The following is a 19,396-nucleotide window of genomic DNA, read 5'->3' as shown; positions in this document are numbered from 1 at the left end:
AACGAAAACCTATCTCCTCCCTAACTCTAAAAGGGGTTTCCCTGCCTCTACTAAAGGACTAAGGAATCGGACAGAATGTCCAAGTAAAAATAACAGTCCTCAGTCGTGTGTCAAAACGCCTACTTCTGTCCCACAGGAAAAGGGTTTTCTTGGTCCAGAGGAATGAGCCCCTTCCTCTGGACAATGACCGGTCGGAACCTATCCTGCGAGAATAACTCCCTTCTCCAGGTCTCAGTTCCTCTCAGGGATACAAACCAAAGCTCCAGCTTGAAGTGTTATAAAGTTCTCAGTTCAAACTCAAAATTCCAACTCAAACACCATTCCTTATTGCCCACAGTTTCCACACTATTGGGTTCCTGGAGATTGCCTCCCTTCTCTGAGCATCGTTTCTCAAGACTTTTGTTGTGCCAGAGGAATGACTCCCTTCTCCGGGTCGTCTTCTACTTGGTTTCACGGTGCACAACACCAAGCTTACAACTTGGTTTCACTACACCATGTCAGGGTGTATGGCTTTCTTCCCCTGGTCTCTCTCAAGCTTTTGTCATACTTCACAGACGTTGGGGAAATGACTGCCTTCCCTTGACCTCTCTCAGGCTTTTCACAATGCCATGGGAAGAACTCCCTTCCCTTGGCCGCCTTCAGGCTTCTGTGACGAATCAGAGGATGTTGCCCCTTCTCCCCTAGGGGTGCCGGGGTGACCTTTCCCATCTGGCCAGGGTGGTACATCCACAGAACAATCCCCCCTGGGGGTGGTGAAAAGGGGGTGGATCACACGGCGAGTGGAACCCCTTATAGAATTATAGACAACCCTCCCCAGAGAACATGGTATTCCTCAGACACATTCTAGCCCCCCTCTCACCCTAGGCCAAACCCCTAATCTACCTATATATTATGTTGTATTATGCAGAAACCATCTGTAGCAAACCACCTTCAAAACCCAGAAAGTCCTATTTTCTACCTAGCTTTGCAATGGACAGCGTTGGGAAGAAGAAGACGCGCCAGAGTATGAGGATCATCGTAGAGAACTGTACCGAACGCTCTAGTCCACCACATTTGATTGGTCCAAAACCAATCAACAAGGAAACGTGGGAGCTGAAACACTGGCCAGAAAAGGGACTAAATGAGAAGAATTGCTGGGACCGAGAAACCAGCAATCACGGGGACGCCAATCGGAGGGGACGAAAATCATCTGGCTTCCGTCTTGCAGGAGAGAGTATTATGGTGCTGATTGTCCAAACAAAAATCAGGGCGTCCCCAACTCCCTGGAGCAGCCGTAGAACAGGAAGGCGCTCCAAAAGGACAGAAGAATGTAAACTAGCAGCAGACGAGAAACCAAAGCTAGCGAACCTTACCGGAACCTCGACGAGACGTCCTGCTCTTCGAAAGCCCTGAAGACCATCACAAGAAACGCAGGCAGAGCAAGAGGGGACAGAGTTCCGGGGAAGCCAGAAAGAGAAGGCAAACAAAGTATAAGAGGGTCTGGGACCCGAGAAAGGGCGTAAGCTTGGCACAACAGTATACTAAGCCGCTCAACAAGAAAGCTGCAAGTCTGGGACCTACACCCATAATAAAATGAGTAGGGGGGCGTGGCCAGTACACATTGCATAAAGAGGTAAATCTGCTGGGCTCCCATCCATGATCCTGAACTTGATCCTACAGCAGTGAATAAAGATAACTTTCTGTAACTGAATGCAGTTCCTGGTGGATAAACCCCTTCCCCACCTCCCGGAGTGCTTTCAAAACGAAAAACGGACTGGGGAAGCCACTGCAGCAGCTGCCTCATAGGGCTCCCCCCTGCACCTTGCAAAATGGCGCTGATGGCTTCCCCGGATGCCTGAGCGGAAACGAATCCAACGACCAGCTACTTCTAGCCTGCCGAGAATTAGTGGCGGACTGGACTTGTCTTCACATCCACTCGAACTGTGGGACAGCCTGGGCGCACGCCTGCATTGACAAGCCCAGCGTGTGCTGGACCCGCGTCGCACGGAGCGCAGTCCGGCAACTGGCTCCCCTTCCCAAGCCGTGGAGCTGCTTGGAAGCTCACCCGCACCTACTTGCTGTGGAGAGTGCCACTGTGTCGCGTGAGGCAACCCACGAAGGACGGACTCCTGGCGGACAGGCGTTGGGAGCGAGAGTCCTCGTGCCCCCAAAACAGGGGAGCCCTCTGTGCTGCAGACGTAGCCTGCAGCACCGATCTGCTGGCCTGGGCAGGGTGGGCGACAACGGGATTTCGGCGGCAGCCGCAGCGCTGGAGGCGGGCGTGGCCGCAGAGAGCCCCACCGTTGGAGACCAGGCCAGATAGAAGGTACGTCCCAATCCCGACTCGCAGCCTTAGGAGGGGCAGGGTGGCGAGGCTAGCAGATGAGGCGCAGTGATCCAGCTTTTGCCGGCTTCCCCACCATTGGGATCCGGCCCCTTTCAGGATCACGACATTTCAGAGTCAATACGTGTGCAATGATTTGGCAAAGCTGGACATACCTTCGCGCCACTGTACACCGGGGGAGCTCAAACGCCGAACCAAGTCGGACACAGCCCTGCAACCCACTAACATTCCATCTGTGACAGCGGGCAACCGCCTTCCCTTGCCTCCAACCCGACCACCACCACTTTAGTGCAGCAGGCCCAAGCGGATACCACTGAATGGAATTGGCGCTCTCATGTGAACACCCGCAGGAACAAGCTTCCCAGTCGGACGCCAAGTCAACTAGGTGCGCACCAGAAACAACAGGGCATCCCAAACAGGAGAGCGCAGACCATTCTTGCTGTTGTGGTCACACAGGGACGTCCGGACTGCTGCTGGGCCATAATTGGCAAACACACGCCCGACTGGCACCCGTGACCGCTGGTTGCTGCCACACAAGCGCCTGGGCACTCAGCTCAGACTTGATCGGTTCAACGGGGTGCAGGAACAGAGGGTGCCCTGTTGGCTGATCACACGCTCGTACAAAACACACCCCGGCAGACCAGCTGCAAACCCATTGAGCCACTGGAACGACTCAGTGGGGGAAGCTCACTCTTGCTACCACTGTCCCACAGAGATAACCGGATAGACAGAGGGCACGATCACAGACCCCCCCGCTCACCTTACCAGCATCTGCTACAGCTGATTGATACCTCAAAGGCCCCCGGACACTCAGGATACACTCATGTTGGATCGCAGAGGCTCACGACAAGATCAGGTGTTCGATTGACTGGACGCACGTTCTCATGCTATCGGCTGTGGGTAGCAGACCTATACACTCTCCGCACCCCGGGGACTCCCACCCCATCAGACACCATTGCAACACTCCTGCAAACTCAAATACACATGTCCCCCTGCAAAAATAAAGCTAAGCCGTCGATAATGGAATCCTTCTCAGCAGCCAAACCCAAGCAGCAGCAACCGGAAGCCCCCACACAACAGGAGCCGCCCTCCAACACGGACAACATTAAGGACACCCAGGTACTGCAAGCCATAGCAGCACTTAGATCGTTTATCGACACCAAAATAGATAAGGTCAAGTCCGACATGCAATTGATGCACTAGGATGCCCGTAATCTAGCGGAGAGGGTGTCCAATGCAGAAGCAGGTCTACAAGAAACCGCTGAGACCACGTCGGACCTGAAAGCGAGAATGCAAGAACTTGAGAAAAAAGTGACACCTTGAGGCAAGATCTGAAAATGCAGAAGGGCGTGCTCGCCACAACAATGTTCGCATTTTAGGCATCCCGGAAAATATGGAGGGTCCGAAACAAAACGACTTTGTGGAAACCATGTTACAACAAGAGATCAGAGCCGGCAACCTATCCCAAGGCTTTTCAGTGCCGAGGGCCCACAGGTCTCGGCCCCGCCTGGCTCAGACCCGTGCCTGATCGCAAAAATCCTGCATTTCCGGGACAGGGAAATTATACTCAGGTACTCAAGAGAAGGTCGGGAAATCAAGCAAGGAGACTCCAAGATAGCCATTTACCCGGATTACACGCGGCTAGTACAACGAGCCAGGAACTCTTTCGTGCCGATAAAAGCGAGTCTCCGAAAACTCAACCTCAAATACATGCTACTTTATCCAGCTCACCTCAAGGTGCTCTTTAAAGGGAAGGTGATTTTTCTAGAAACACCCGAGGCAGCCAACATGTGGCTGGAGCACAACAATTTAGCCGAAGACTATGAACCCATCATCTGAATGAGGAGGGACAAGGGAGGTGGGAGTATGGGGATGTATTAGAATGCATGTTATTTTAAGAAGTTGCGACAAGATGTCCACCATAACCCTTGGCAGCCTGAAAGGTGGAATCAGCATAATATTTAGGGCGATCTATATCAGACCACTCGCCCCTACAGGTACAATGGAGTGCGACTGGCCCCAGACCCCCCATTCTGTTGTGGAGAATGCCGACCAAGACCCTGAAAGACCCAACATTTAAGAGCGAACTCCATGACTCCTTGGAGAAATAAGTTGAAGAGAACGAGGGCAGTGTGGAAAGGATGGGCACAGTATGGGAGGCCCTTAAAGTAGTAATTCGGGGGGGGGGGGGGGGAGATTATTGCAAAAGCAGGCGGCAACAGAAAACTACTGCGAATTGAACTAGAACAGTGGGAAGATGAAATTAAAAGGGTCGAATCCACCTCCCTAGCACACAGCAAGACGAGGAGGCATTGCGTCAGTTACAGGGTAAATGCAATGAGACATGGGGCAGACAGGCCAAGTTCGACTTCACGGCTAGAACCATAAGGACACCCACAGAGGCAGATAGACCAGGCCACCTATTAGCCTGGATCTGCAAAAGGGAGCATCCCAAACACCTCACAGCCTCATTGAAGGGCCGGATGGTACCCTACTCCAGACACAGCAAGACATTAGCAAGTCATTAGCAAGTCATTTTACACCCAACTTTATTCGCACGACACCCCCATACCACAAGAGAAAATCCTAGGCACGCTTGAGGGAATCTGTTTACCCAAACTGACACCTGCAAAAAGAGAAGCCTTGGATGCAGAAATCACGGCTGAAGACATCACAGAGGCCATAAAATCTTTAGCTACCTCTAAAACCCCAGGCACAGATGAGTTACCCCCGGAGTTTTACTAAACATATGAAGCATCCCTCACGCCACTTCTACTCAAAGTTTTTCAGGAAGTAAACGAACTAGGGACCCTACCCCGAGAGCATGATTGAAAAACACTCATTATCCCGATTTTTAAACCCAGAAAACCGAGTGACAAGTGTGATTCCTGCTGCCCACTTGCAATGCTTAATTATGATGTTAAGATCTTAACCATGATACTGGCCTCCAGGCTCTCTGGACAGATTGGCGAGTTAGTACACAATGATCAGAACGGCTTTATACCCGGCCGTAACACCACGGCAAATCTTCTTAGGCTCCAACACATTATAGCCCAGATTGACCAACATGACGGCCCCTACGCCTTACTATCACTGGATGCTATAAAGGCGTTCGACTCCATCTATTGGGAATGGTTACTGGCTACACTCTGGGAATGCTGGTTTGGGGCTGGCTTTATCAAATAGGTGAAAATTCTGTATACCAATCCCAAAGCAAGAGTGAAGTCTGGTAGGCTTGTGTCCTCGATATGGGATATATGCAGAGTTACTAGTCAGGGCTGCCTGCTGTCCCCATGCTTTATATATTAGGCCTGGAACCAATCGCTATCTACTTTAGGAAGCAATTCTTCGATGCTGGCATTCGGGTGGGCGGGGTTTATCACAATTTCACTGTACACTGATAACGTACTCCTATACGTCAGGGACCCCCCCATTTAAATGTGCCATGTATGCTGGAGGTTTTGGACAATTTTTCCGCTGTCTCGGGTTTACGGTTTAGTAGACAAAAATCCTGTCTTTCCCCGCTAGCGGGTCTCAGGGGTGTAAATGTGGAAGATCTTCCAGAGGTGGGAATTCAGTGGGAATCCAGTGGAAACTGACTTAATTTAGGTACCTGGGCGTCACTTTGATGCACACCCCAGAACTGATGCACAAACATAACACCGGAACCGCACTAAAGGCCTTACGCAAGTCAATTGGCTTTTGGTCCCAACTCCCCTTTTCTGTGATGGGTAGGGCATCGATTATTAAAATGATAATCCTTCCCAGATTTCTTTACCACTTTCAAAACGTTTACTACATTAAGCCCTCATTCTTTCGTCTACTTGAGACTATTTTTAGAGGTTTTTTGTGGAAGACAGGTAGACACAGGTTAGCATTGTCCACACTAACACTACCCCACAGGGCAGGAGGAATTCAACTCTGGGACATGGAGAGGTATTACTTGGCCGCACAACTAAGCTTTGTGGCCCGATGGTTGTCGGATAATATCACAGCAGAAACCGGACTACTCCAGCATCCAATTGGTCCCCTACGGCTGAGAGAACTCATCTGGGCACCTAAAATATGCCTGAGCAACGCACCCATGCTGGTGGTCCTAGGTCGGCTAATAAGGCTCAGAACTAGTGCACTACTACACTTAAAACATTCATACTCTCCTGAGGTCCCGTTGATCTCTGACTTATACAAATCTAGCACTGATCTGGCACAGATTCTGGGAAAGGAAAGGGGTCTACACATGGGGGGACTTATACGAAGAAGGTAACTTCAGGGACTTTGCATCGCTCCAAGCGGTAGATGGCATACCGAGTGGCCAATTCTTGTGGTACCAGTGAGTCAAGTGGACTGCACGCATGAAATGGGGCGAGTGGCCTGAAGCACACCCCTTTCTGACATTGCTGTACAACCTGGGGGACAGCTGGAGACTGGTATCCCAGATATATGGCCAACTCAGATAGACCCAATCCCCGTAGCGCAGATCTGAAAACTAGATGGGAATTGGATCTAGGGCAGGCGATCACAGACAAAGAATGGGAGAGAGCTTTAGCGTTCCCCAGGGAAGTATCCAGAAACGCAAGGTTCAGGCAAGGTTCATTACAACTTAATGTACTATATCCATATAGAATAGCCCAGTTCAGTAGGCAAGAACCCCACAGATGTATGTGGTGCAACACGGAAAAGGCATACCTATGGCACAGGTTCGGGAAATGCCCCAAGGTACGCCACCTTTGGTCCAAAGTGGAGCATACCTGCAAGACAGCTGGCATAACCAGGTACGACTGGTGGTCTAAAGAATGCCTGTTGGGCACATACCCCAGTCTGGCCATGGTAAAACACGTAATGAAACTTATGGACATGGCTTGCATGTTAACGAAAAGAACTATTGCAATGGCCTGGAAACGGGTGAATGGGCCACAGTACCTAACATGGCATGGGGAGATCAAGCGCTGGGTAGAAGCAGAAAACCAGGCATGGGAAGACTGAGTCTTCAAATCCCCAGACAACGCAAGTGTGGCGTTGGACGCATGGAAAACCCTAACATGGGACTTGTTTCATCCTTCGGATGATAAACCGCCTTGAGCAAATCTTGCTGATAACCTGCGTGCCAACCCCAGAGTTGCTCTCCTGGGAACGGCGGCATATGGACCAATGCCACTTCACCATTCCCCCACTCCCTCCCCGATCTCTCACTTGCACCCACCATGCACCCACCGCATTTACCCAGCTGGATTAAGTACTCCACACCGGAGACTACCGCAGTTTGTGTTTTGTTATCTTTTGTGTTAAAAAATGATAATAAAATGAGAGTATAAGAGACTTTGGGGCCCGAGAAAGGGCTGACGCTTAGCAGGAGAGAATGCCAAGCCGCCCACTGAAGAACGCTCTGAGTCCGGGGCTCGCACCCACACAAACTATTTTGATAAGGGGGTAGGGGGTTTGGAACCCTGAAAAAGGAGATAATTGGCAGGGAACCAAGCCAAATGAAGGGGACATGATATTGCGAGTCTGGGACTGCACCCATTTAAAAGTGAGAGAAATAAAGGGTTTGAGACCTCAACCACCTGGCAAAAGAGTGAAGCAAGCCACAACCATACAGTGCTGCGAGTCTGGGACCCGCACCCATTTGAGAACCAGAGAATAAAACGGTTTGCGAATCCAAGGGTAATAGGAAGTAGAGCAACAGTCACAAGTTTGGGGAAGTCTCAAAGCTATTGAAACACTTGTGTATGAGCATGATACGAATAAAATATCAATACCATCAGAAAGTCCCAAAGAAAGCAAAGTCCTCCAACTAAATCTAGTTCAACAGAATTAAGTTAGTTACACTGGATGGTGCTGGCCGATTGCCTGAAATCTCTTATGAACACAAACAACTCACATTGTATGTATAGAGATTTTTATTTATTTGTCAATGTGCCCCAATTGTCTCACGTGTTTCGACCCTAACAAGGCTTTTTTTAATTTAATTTTTTTTAAATGGGGCACTAGATATTGTTAGCGCGTTATAATAGAAACAATAATAATTACATTGCCATTCCAACTTGCATTCAAAATACACATAAAATTACACGTTTGTATTTATACCATTTTTTTCTCTCACTGTGTAGCACCATAAAAACTTGCCATGAATGCTTCAAAAAACAATACGTCTTTTTTTTAAAAAAACACCCACTTCTTTAGACATTGAAATGGATGGAGTAAGAATCAAAAATGTTCAATTGCACGATATATGGGGGTTTGTCTTAATATCGGAGCTTGGAATTCACAGCTTGAAAAAATCCATTTGATTCAAAGCAGAGCAGCAGGTAGACCTAAGGTATTCTAAAAATAATTTGCTAACAGCTATTGAAGCAACTTTTGAGGTTTACAGAGCACAAACTCTTACAGCAACCTTCTATGCTGCTGACCTTCAGGGCTTTATGGAGCCACTAAACGTATTGAAAACAAATTTGTAAAGAAATTATGATGATTAACCTCCCACACCCCAAGGTACTTTGGCAATAGCTGTTGACATGGAGCTAGGATAGGCCTCCATTGACTAACATGTCCAATTCAAACCAGTTTTATTCTGGGTTAAGCTGTGTAGGTCTACAATATAGCAATGATGGGCATTCTAGCCAACAAAAAAAAATATTGTAAATGGTGTTGCTTTTTATATTTTTACTCACACTGTCCTTTTAACAAAGCTTGTATTTCTTCCTTCTTTTATGATTTTTTGCTTTCATGTTTCAATGTAACCAAAATAAACCGTGTTTACTACTGATTATTTGAACACATTGTGCTGTGAGAAGTCTGGGTTCCTCTGGGACTCTGGTCACCCCAGAATGAGATAGGAGGGCATGCTGAAACCCTTTGAACAGAGCAGCAAAGCATCCCCTTAATTTTGAAATATACCTTTTAGTGCTAGATGCACAATATGCATTACACTGGTACAACACATCCCAAGACCAACTACATGTTGAGATTTAACAACACAGTACTGTCCCATACAGTTTGCATTCTGTAATATTCAGCAACAAATACGACACCTGCACTTTTGGCCAGGTTGGAACCATCGTCATTGCGAGTCTTTAAGCGATTAGGGATAACCTCTCATACAACGTTGTATACCCCTAAGGGATTACCCAGACATAACCCACACTACAAAAGTATACAGACAATATGGGATAGACAAAAATTACTCACACCAGGCCACATGTTTCCTAAAAGGTACATTTGTATCAGTGGAGGATTTCACTACCAAGCTAGGTAACTTGTTTACTGAGGCTTCAATACATCTGTGTGAGAGCAGCGTTCAGGATGAAGTAAACAATGTTTCCTCAGGAACCTGAAACGCACCCATACATAGTCACGACTGCCTTGTGGTGGGTGACTTGTGATCTCCACAAGTTTCCCCCAAAGATATCCCCTCCCCAAAGCTGGCTTAGTCCTCTTTGTGGACAACTCGTGTGTTAGAGATTCCTTTGGGATTCTCCAGGCAGGTTTTGCCGTCTGTACTTCCTTTGAGGTGTGAGAACCCTTCCATCTCCATCAGTACGATCAGCACAAGTTGCTGAACTCATCCTCACACAGGCTTGCACGATACCTACACTATTTTGCTACCCTCTGAGTTGGCCATTGTGAAATGCAAGACCCAAACTAATTTTTCTGACAGCATCACGCATGGAAACGCATTGGGAGATTGTCATGCGGAAAATGCACCACTACATGGCCCTCAGGCTTCTGATTAGCTGCCGCTGTTTCTCCTCTTGTTTGAGGACCCCCAGCATCCCGTTCTGTCCTGGTGTGCCCTCCAAGACGATGCCCCCAGGTCGAGAAGCAGAGCTGGGAAAATAAAGGATGAGTTTGTTGCTCTGATCGCCTATGGAGTGATGGCTCGGGCCAGTTAGTGGCCCCCAGGTCTTTGTTACCTTATCTAGCATGGTTTGCGCACACTGTCTCATTCAAGCAAGGGGAAGATTACCAAAGAGGTCCAGCGGTACTGTTTGCTCCAAGGTTCCCCTCCCTCGCACAAAAGCACTATGCTCACTGCCCCACATGTCGGACCTTCAACCCGGGAAGTCCCTCCATACTTGTGGGACATTCCGTCCTTCAGGACGGGAGCACTTTTGTCAAAAAGCATCAAAAATTTAATTTTTGTCCTTTTATTTTTATGCTGGGTACCGCACGTGGCCATAACCTCGCCCTCCTGAACTGGGCCTGCGTATTGCCCTTCAGTCCTTTTATATCGCCCGGTCTGAGACCATTTAAGCAATAATAGAGGATACTTGTTAGAGGGGACAGCGGGCGGGCGTATGGAGGAAAGAGGACTAGGAATAAGGTAGTCAATACGGTGAGTACCTTTGGTATATTTCTACGTCCCATCCCCTTTCCTCCATACTTGTGGGAGATTCCCAAGCACACACACCATAGGTAGTACGGGTGGATGGAAAAACCCCTTTAAAAGGAATAAGTTCTTAGGATAAGCATGGCCAAATTGGGCATCCGCCTTGGATCTCAGGTAAAGCCGATGGAGGCCCACAAAGCCGCCTTAGCGATGTACTCCCAAGGGACATATTTTGGAAGGCAATAGCAGTCGCTTTGCCATAGACTAGATGTGCATGCATACTCTTCAGTGGATGAAAGCCTTGAATGCTTGAGGCTACTGAAAACATGAGGCAATCCAGCAGGAGTTAGTTGCTTTGGAAGCTGGTTTCTCCTTCAGGTCTCCAAATGTGACGGGAAAGGAGACAGATTGGTTCAAATGAAAATCAGCAACCACCTTAGGCAGGAAGAAAGGATGAGAGCGAAGCACAACCTTATCCCTGTGGAAAGTGAGGAACAGATCCTTCACGGAAAGAGCTTGAAGCTCACTTACTCGCCTTGCTGATGTTATTGCGATCTTAACAGATGGCGACTGAGTGAATCTGCGGCCACAATGAGGTGACCCAGGATGTGTACAGCCTGGAGCCAAACAATGTGCTGGATGGCCCAGTCCAAATTTGTATGGCAAGATCTACAAGGAGAGGGGACTTGGTGCTGCCCTGCTTGTTGATGTAAAACATTGCCACCGAATTGTCCGTGTCAAACTGTTGCTGTAAGGGAGGGATTCAAAATGGCTGCCATGGTCCGGAGAGGTTGGGCCACAATTTTGACTACAACTGGGGGGAAACTGCGTCACAGGAGCAAGTGAGGCAATAGTCTCTTCAGGGAGGTCCAGGGCCTTGCGTGCCATCTTAGCCTTGAAACAAGGAACCTCAGCAGAGCCGGTACTGGCCGATCTAGGGTGTTTACTCGACACGTTACCGACTGCCCCAGAATTAGCCTCTAGTGGAGGATCCTCGGCAGAGCCAGTACTGGTTGGCCTGTGGTGCGTGACCGCCTTCCTTTTCCCCCTCAACAGAACGGTTATCACCACAGCCGTTCGCGTGAGAAAGGCTGAGGGATATACCTTATAGCCAAGACCCTTGATGAGAGCCCTCAATTCTGTTGGTGTCCAATTTAGCCGCAAGAAGGGGAAACTTCGGTTTAACCCTGGTCCATAAAGCCACCTCGACAGGGGCCTCGAGCCAAGACTCAGTACAATTGGCTCCAGATGCAGAAGCCTCAGGGCGAACCCTGGTATCCAGAGCCACAGCAGAATTGGGCTCAAACGTAGCCCCAAACGGGGACCCTCGGAAGAAGATCCAGTTTTGGCAGACACGCTGCGGGGGCCTCGGAGAAGTCTCCGGTGCATCTCACTGAGCTGAGACCAAAAAGAGTACTCGAATCTGAAAGTGTTTTGCTCTCACAGAGAACCGCAGATATTTCCCATGGGGGGTCCAAATCAGAAGGTGCATGTACGCATCCTGGAGGTCCACCCCACTGAGCCAATCGCCCTTCCGAAGAGAGGACTTTATTTAGCAGGGCGTGATCATCTTAAATTTCTCATGGGGATAGATTGAACTGGGAAAGATCAAGGATAGTGCACAGGCCAGCATGGTTCGGCTTGGGCACTGTTAAACAGACCGGAGTAATAGCCCCCCCCTGGCTCCCTGAGGGGAACAGGTTCCACTGCTCTGAGGTCTAGAGGTTTCTGTATCTCGGCTCTGAGGGAGGGCGGTCCCCATCTGTTGGAACGGAGGTTTGAAGGGTGGGGTCGGGTCAAAAGGGCAAGCGAAAACCCGCCTGAGCGATGGACAAAATACACTGGTCTGCAGTGATGGTCTGCCAAGCCTCCAGATGAGACGAGATTCGTCCTCCCACCGGAGTCTCGTGCGACCAACAAAAATCTAATTTGGATAATTTGTCGGCAGGGGGACTACCTGTCCCTGTAAAGGAGGCTGATGGCAGAGAGAAAAATCGACCACCTTGTCGCTGCTGCTTTAGGCGGGGCCACCAAGCGGAGCTTCAGACCGGCACGCAAGGCGACCCGGAAACCCCCTGAATCCAGAGTGTGGGACCCTGATCACTGTGTGTAAGGGGCCTTAGCTTACACCAAGACGAGAAACAGGTTTTTGTTGTCCACATAGCATGGAAAGGCTGCTCAGCCCCCAAAGAAAAGATCCCAGCATGAGAGATTGTGAACGTTGGTGTAAGGGAGGTATCCAAAATGGCAGCCATGGACCAAGAATGTTGGGCCGTCATTTTGTCAACACCTGAAGAGAACTGATCATTGGAGAAAGTGAGACAACTGTCTCTTCAACCGAGCAGAGGAGGAAGAGATGGAGGAGGTCCAGAAGGAAGCAGCGGCGGGAGTGGCACCACCGGAACCTGAATCAGAACAGCCGGTGCCGGGGGTGGAATAGGAGGCTCAGGGTACATTTCCCTTAACGGACGCTTGAAATACGTCCTCATAGGGACAGAATGCATGAGCATCTGAAACTTCCCAAATATCTCATCCTCAGCTGAGCCTTATGCGTTGGAAGAGGAAGAGGCCGCTCGTAAGAGGCATACACCCACAAACGCAGAGAGGATGCTTACCAGGAGGTTCCACCAGCAGCCGGGTCCACATAGATTAGTGGAGCGGAAGCAGGAGGGAGCGAGACCGTATCAGGCAGCGGAGCCTGCGCACGGCAGTCAAAAGAAGGCAGAACAGGTTCAAAGGGAATACTCCCAGCACCAGACGACGTGAACATAGGTGTAAGGGAGGTATCCAAAATGGCTGCCATGGACCACGGAGGTTGGGCCGCCATTTTGTCCACACCTGAAGAGAACCGAGTCACATGTGGCGATGAGGCAATTGTCTCCTCAGGAGAGTCAGGGGACTTAAGTAACACTTTCGCCTCAAAAGGATCCTCGACAGAGCCGGTACTGGGTGGTCTCGGATGTTTACTGCACATCTTAGAACCAGCCCCAAACTTAGCCTCCGATGGAGGACCCTCAGCAGAGCCAGTAGTAGAGGAATAATGGTCCGTGACCGCCCTCTTTGCCCCCTCGACAGAACCGGTGCCACCACGACCCGGAGCGTGGGACGGATTAGGAATATACCTCGCCGACAAGACCTTCAAAGAGGGTCTCTCTGATCTGTCGGTGCAGACCTTAGCAGACCTTAGTCTCAACAAGAGGAACCTCTGTTTTTAACCCGGTATGTAAAGGTCCCTCAAGAGGGGCTTCGAGCCGTGACTCGGTAGAGAAAGCTCCATAAAAAGAGACCTCAGGGCAAACCCTGGTATCCAGAGCCAGAGACTAGCTGGGCTTAACCTTAGCACCCAAATGGTGAACCTCGGAACAATGCCCGGAACTGGCAGGTCCGCCGCAGGAACCCTCAGAGAACACTCCGGAACTCCTGGTGACAGAGCTACACGAGCCTCTCCCAGACTTTGAAGACACCGGGAAGGAGTCCCCTGGCCGGGGCGCCCTAAAAAGTAAAGAATCAACCAGGCATTTCTTCTTTTCGTCAATGAAAAGCTGGAAATGGGGTGGGGGAATGCGCTGAAATACTTCCTCCCACCGAAGAAGACGGATTGCCAGGACGAACAGGGAGTCGCAGTAGAAGCACGAATCTCAGCGATGCTCCGGGCCTAGACACACCACAAAGAGTGGCGATTCGCCCTCGCAAAACAACGTTCGCATGAAGAACAGGACACGAATCCCAGACGCTGCGGCATAAACGGAGGACTAGATGACTGAGGAACCAGAGCAGGAAGGAAGGATAAAAGGGAATAAAAATTCCCAGTGATGCTAGTGCGTCCAGCACCGACCGCGTGGGAAAAAGGACTGAAGGGCGAGGCGTGGGGCGGAGCTCAGGAGGGCGGGGTTACGGCCACGTGCGGTACCCCAAGTAAAAATAAAATGACAAACATTACATTTTTGATGCTTTTTGGCAAAAGTGCTCCGGTCCCATCCCGAAGGACGGAATGCCTGACAAGTATGGAGGAAAGGGGACGTAGGAGTAAAACACTTACACACATGGTTTTTTGATTAAACAATTATTAATTTAACAGTCAGTTGAATAAGCCTTCTTTAGAAGGGAGCAATCATATAACACAAAATATACTTCAATAAACACAAACTCAGGTTCGCTAAATCAGCTGATACCAATTGGGGATGGCACACAGACACTTCCTACACCGTCTGGTGACTTACATAACTAGGACACTGTGGACATTGATTTATCACTGGCACATTTAAAGCAATACTGAGTGGGAGATCCAAAGGCAAAGATTCAGAGGGAGAAAACAATGGTTAACAATTACGCTTCAGCGGGTAAGTACTTTTTAAACTCTCCAATGCATAGTAAATTAACCCTTTCCTGGGGCAAAGGCAAAGAAAGTCAGAGGTAAGAAGAGTCTTTCAGGGAGCCAGGACAGACAATGTTAGTTGAGCAAATGTCTAGGGGAGCTGAATCACTTCTTGCAGGTAAGAAGTCTTGCACAAGGTTTTAAAATTTTTGCAGAAAATGAAATCACTGTGGGGCCACAAGCTGGGAGGCTTGAGAGGGGCGAAGTTTCAAGCAACTCTGTAAGGGCAACCAAGACAAGTCTCAACTGGGAGCTGGCAAGGCTACACGACAAGAGGAAAGTCCTCTTAGTTTGACAGTACCTTTGGTTAGAGGACAAACAGCTTCCAGCTTGCTTCTGTTCCTGTGTAGGATCCAGTCTTCCTGGGCCTCAGTTGTGGGGACAAGAGGGAGAACGTCTGGGTACTCCTGCACTACAAATGGAAAGTCGGCATCAGCAATGGGCAAGCTTCAGATCAGCAGCAGTTGGCGGTTTCAGCTCCTCGTGGCTCTCGCAAACAGCACCACCACGGTTCTTGGATACCTTAATGGACTTTCCGCGCATCTGGGGTTCAGCACTCCGTTGAGGTGGCTCAGGCTTCGTCAGTCCTATTAATGGAAGTCTGGAGGATCTTCCTGGAGCTCAGGTCCGACTTAAAAGCAATGCCCTCGATCTGGTGTTCCTCTCCCTGGCAATTCGGTTCCTGCAGCAGCAATGGAAGTACAGCCAGCTCCGAGAGGATGTCCAGACAAGTTCACTTTGGGGTTGATTGGCCCCACGAGTCCAAGCGGAGAAGTCGTCCGTTGCAGGGCTTCTCTAGACGAGGCGAATTCGGAACTTCAGCAATGCAGCAGGGCTTCACCGGGCAAACCAATGGTCCAGGAGTTACAGCAAGTGTCTCCTCCAAGTTCTTCTTCGGATTCCTTCATCCAGTGGTCGACTCTGCCTTCCAAAGAAAAAGCCTTGCCTTTTATGCAGGTTTCTCCCATTCATTCGCAGCCTAGCTGTCTGTCACACAGCAGGGTGGCTGAGAGCCAACTGACCAATCACCTTTTGGTGCATTCCTGTAACGAAGGGGATTAAGCACAGGGAGTTTCGAGCACCTCCCTCACTTCCTGCCCCTGCCAGACACGCTGGAGTCAGAGGCGGGCTTCACCAGTGAATCCCACCAAAGACAAAACGAACAAACCAGGTTTGGCGCACAGAGTATATCTCAAGAAGGACCTTCCAACAAGAAATGGCACAAAAATAAGAGCAGGGCCATTTTGACAAAATGAGCACCCATGGGTGTCTTACTGCAGCTGCAATTGCAGCGCGCTGTAAAAACACACAATGGTAAGAAAAAGTAAACCACTGCCACCAGCCATTAATTGTAGAAAGGGTAACATCAAAATGTTACATGAGTGTTACGCTCACCTGGTCTCTGCGGAGGCATTGGGCCACAGTTGCAGCCCTCCCTGAACTTGAATCACCCTCTTCAGGCCTCTCCCTCAGTAGAAAAGCTGTGAGCAGTGGTACGTGGTAATACTGCTCCAGCATGGAGATAAAAGTGTGCGAGTGTGCCAATCTGTGATTGTTGTACCTCTCGAATGTTCACCCCAAAGTACGGTTTCTGTGAGCATATGCCGGCCCATAAAGCTCACCTGTGAATTATGGAAGATAAGCTCTCCGTCCTACTACTTCTGGCAGGGGCGCGTTGAATTGGATTGAGTTCCTTCACAGATCCCTGATCAGGATTAGTCCAGTTCAGCTGCGACTATGCTTCTCCTTATAATTGGTAAGTCTTTCTTGAGCTCTTGTGATGCTCTTCGTTCTGTTTAATGTCTTTATATGTTGCTCCTATTAATGCCCGCAATAATGTCTCTCTTCTGTTTTCTTCCCTTAAAAGGAAATGAGGCCTCAATGCAGCTGTGAGACGCGGCCAGATGGAAGATGGATGCTACCACAATGTTCAACAGCAGGTAAGTGATGGTTTAAGGAAAGCGCGAAGTATGGCGAAGCGCAACCTTAAACTGGCTGTTTTTTCGATGTCTAACCCGTCTTCTGTTTTTCCCTGCAGGAGCTGCTGTCGACGATGGAGTGTGTCGTGCTGCAGTGCCAAGATGAAGAATACGGTGTTCTGGAAAGTGTAAAGATGAATACTTGGTTCGCCGAAGAGATGTACAGGTAAGAACAGTTTCCCCCAGTTGGTAAGTATGCTGGCAGGAAGCAGGATGTCCAGAAAGCAGGATCTTCAAAGGTAAGTCTGACGTCAGACGACGGTGAGCGTTACACTGCTTGCAAGTGCAGAATAACGCAAAGCGTCTGTCTTGCGGATCGGGGCAGCTTATATAGCTGAGATCGTGGGCACGCCCATTAGGGCCAGTTTACCAGCCACACCCTGCCACTCCCAGAGAGTGAGCACGTGCGAAGGCAATCCATTAGCTGCCACACCCAAGAATACACTTGGGGCTACTTAATGGATAGAATGTTCAAGGTTAATGCATCTGAAGTGCTATGTCCATAATAAAAGCTTTTTGGTGTTAAATTGATGTTCTTGTTTACTTTTGTTCATGAGCCTGGTGCCAAAGGCGACAGGACAGTGTCCACCCACGTCTCCTGTGCATGCGACCCCTGCATGCCTGTGCCGCTGACTTCATGACCATGACATGGAGAAACTAGAGAAGTAACCCCTCCAGAACCCTATTGTAAGATCGGGTCTGCTGGGTCTAGAAAGTTGCAAAATTCAATTTCACTTCAATGTTCTTGTAAACAGTAGTTTCACCAAGAGAAGGTATTTAAATGTTTGGGAAATCTAAGAAACTTCCCTGTGTCACTGTACTGAAGGTGCTGTGTGTCACAACTTAAAGATGATGCCTATGGAGTTTGTCAGACTCCAAAGTCAAAAGAAACAGGGAGTCCAAATCACAGAAAATACGAGAGAGTGGGAAAAAGGTCTCACCCTCTCCAGGTTAGAAATTCTAAGTCCTTAAATCCAGCAAAAAGAGCTGGGGGTCTGTAAGGTAGAAGGGAATTTGCATATTTCTGAGAATTTGCCTTAACAAGCACTTAAAACCCTAGAGTGCAAATGACTGCTTTACCACTGGGACAGTGGACTTTATTATGGGAAAGAGGAAAAACTGATAGTACGGCGTAAAGAAAGGTTTATTCTTTATTTTTGCTCCCATAGCCTACCTTGTCGACTCAAGATTGCCTGGATGTTTCTATTGTTTCTAATATAAATGTTGGCTTAGTGAGGTCTGTGATCCCTCAGCTTGACAATGGAAAATGGGAGAGCACTATGAGAGTGGACTGCACAAATTACTACTTATTTACCTTGAGATCCTTGTTGGGAAGTCCTGAAACTGGAGATGAAGACAAACTCCAAAGGATGACAGTGCACTAGTGTAGTCCTCTCTTTGAGGTCCTGCGAAACAGTTAAATCGACTATAATGATCTACACTGGGAGGTTCAGGTCCAAACACTGAACGCACTAAAGAGGTGAGCACAGTTCACTTATGACAAGCAGAACATATATACAAAATCTGATAACCTGCGACATAGGGAAGAGCTAAGAAACCATGCAACAGGAGAAATTACTGGTGGAGAAAATTGAACCTGTGTAATAACAGGAGCTTGCAGAGCTACAGGGAAGCATCCAACCCCATAAGAAGCAAAGCATATATATGGGTGGCGAGCTGTTGGGCACAAGGCGAAATTACTCCCATCACACGCCAATGAGCGACCATAAATAAAAGGGGATGGGAAGGAGTACCGCCCGTAGACGTGAATGAATAAAACAAATGTGTTGAACTGGTTTAGCAGAGTTGTCACTGCAGCATTAGGTGTCATAAATAAGGATGCTCAAACAAGTCATTCATTATAAGCTTCAATAAATCCTACTTTATCAAGGTCTGCTTGAAGTGAATTGTAGTTATTCTTGGCTTGCTGCAGCTCTTGAGTTAGTCTCAACTTTACTTGATTGCATTCCTGCTCCAATGTCTGCTGAGAATGCTGCTGACGTAAAAGCTCCTGAAATGATTAAAACCATGACATATCAGAACCATAGAGAAAATTGCATAGTGTACCAGAGTAACAAATAGGCAGCCTCCTGCCTAATCATAACCAAGTTTCAAACAAATCAGACATAAGCACACTGCCCAAAAAGGACAAATTACCTTCACGGTTATTCAGGTATTCCGTCCATTCTCACGCTCCTTCACAACTGGTTAGGTAAGCGCCTGTGCCATAGTCTGAAGAAAAGCTTCACAAAAACATTGCTGCCACTTTAACAAAGGGTAGACTTGGGCAGGTACGCCTTAGCATCCCTGTGGTCAACCCCTCATTTCAGTATTTCTAGATGGTGAGCGGGATGTACTATATGGCACTGCACCTGTATAGGGCTGTCATTACC

The 19,396-nt window shown here is 48.8% G+C and overlaps 1 protein-coding gene across 3 annotated transcripts in view; it reads right to left on the bottom strand.

Annotated features, from left to right (window-relative positions):
- The window catches only part of CENPF (centromere protein F), a 1,250,680-nt gene that overhangs the window by 718,586 nt on the left and 512,698 nt on the right, over positions 1–19,396 (bottom strand). For all 3 annotated transcript variants that reach the window (XM_069608564.1, XM_069608566.1, XM_069608565.1), the window contains exon 9: positions 18,886–19,014. In XM_069608564.1, the coding sequence (XP_069464665.1) occupies positions 18,886–19,014 (129 nt within the window). The remainder of the gene's footprint in view (positions 1–18,885; positions 19,015–19,396) is intronic.

This window comes from Ambystoma mexicanum, chromosome 4q, assembly GCF_040938575.1.
Source record: "Ambystoma mexicanum isolate Mex_15411 chromosome 4q, UKY_AmexF1_1, whole genome shotgun sequence".
Classification (NCBI taxonomy): domain Eukaryota; kingdom Metazoa; phylum Chordata; class Amphibia; order Caudata; family Ambystomatidae; genus Ambystoma; species Ambystoma mexicanum.
This window is presented reverse-complemented; position numbering and strand designations above follow the sequence as displayed.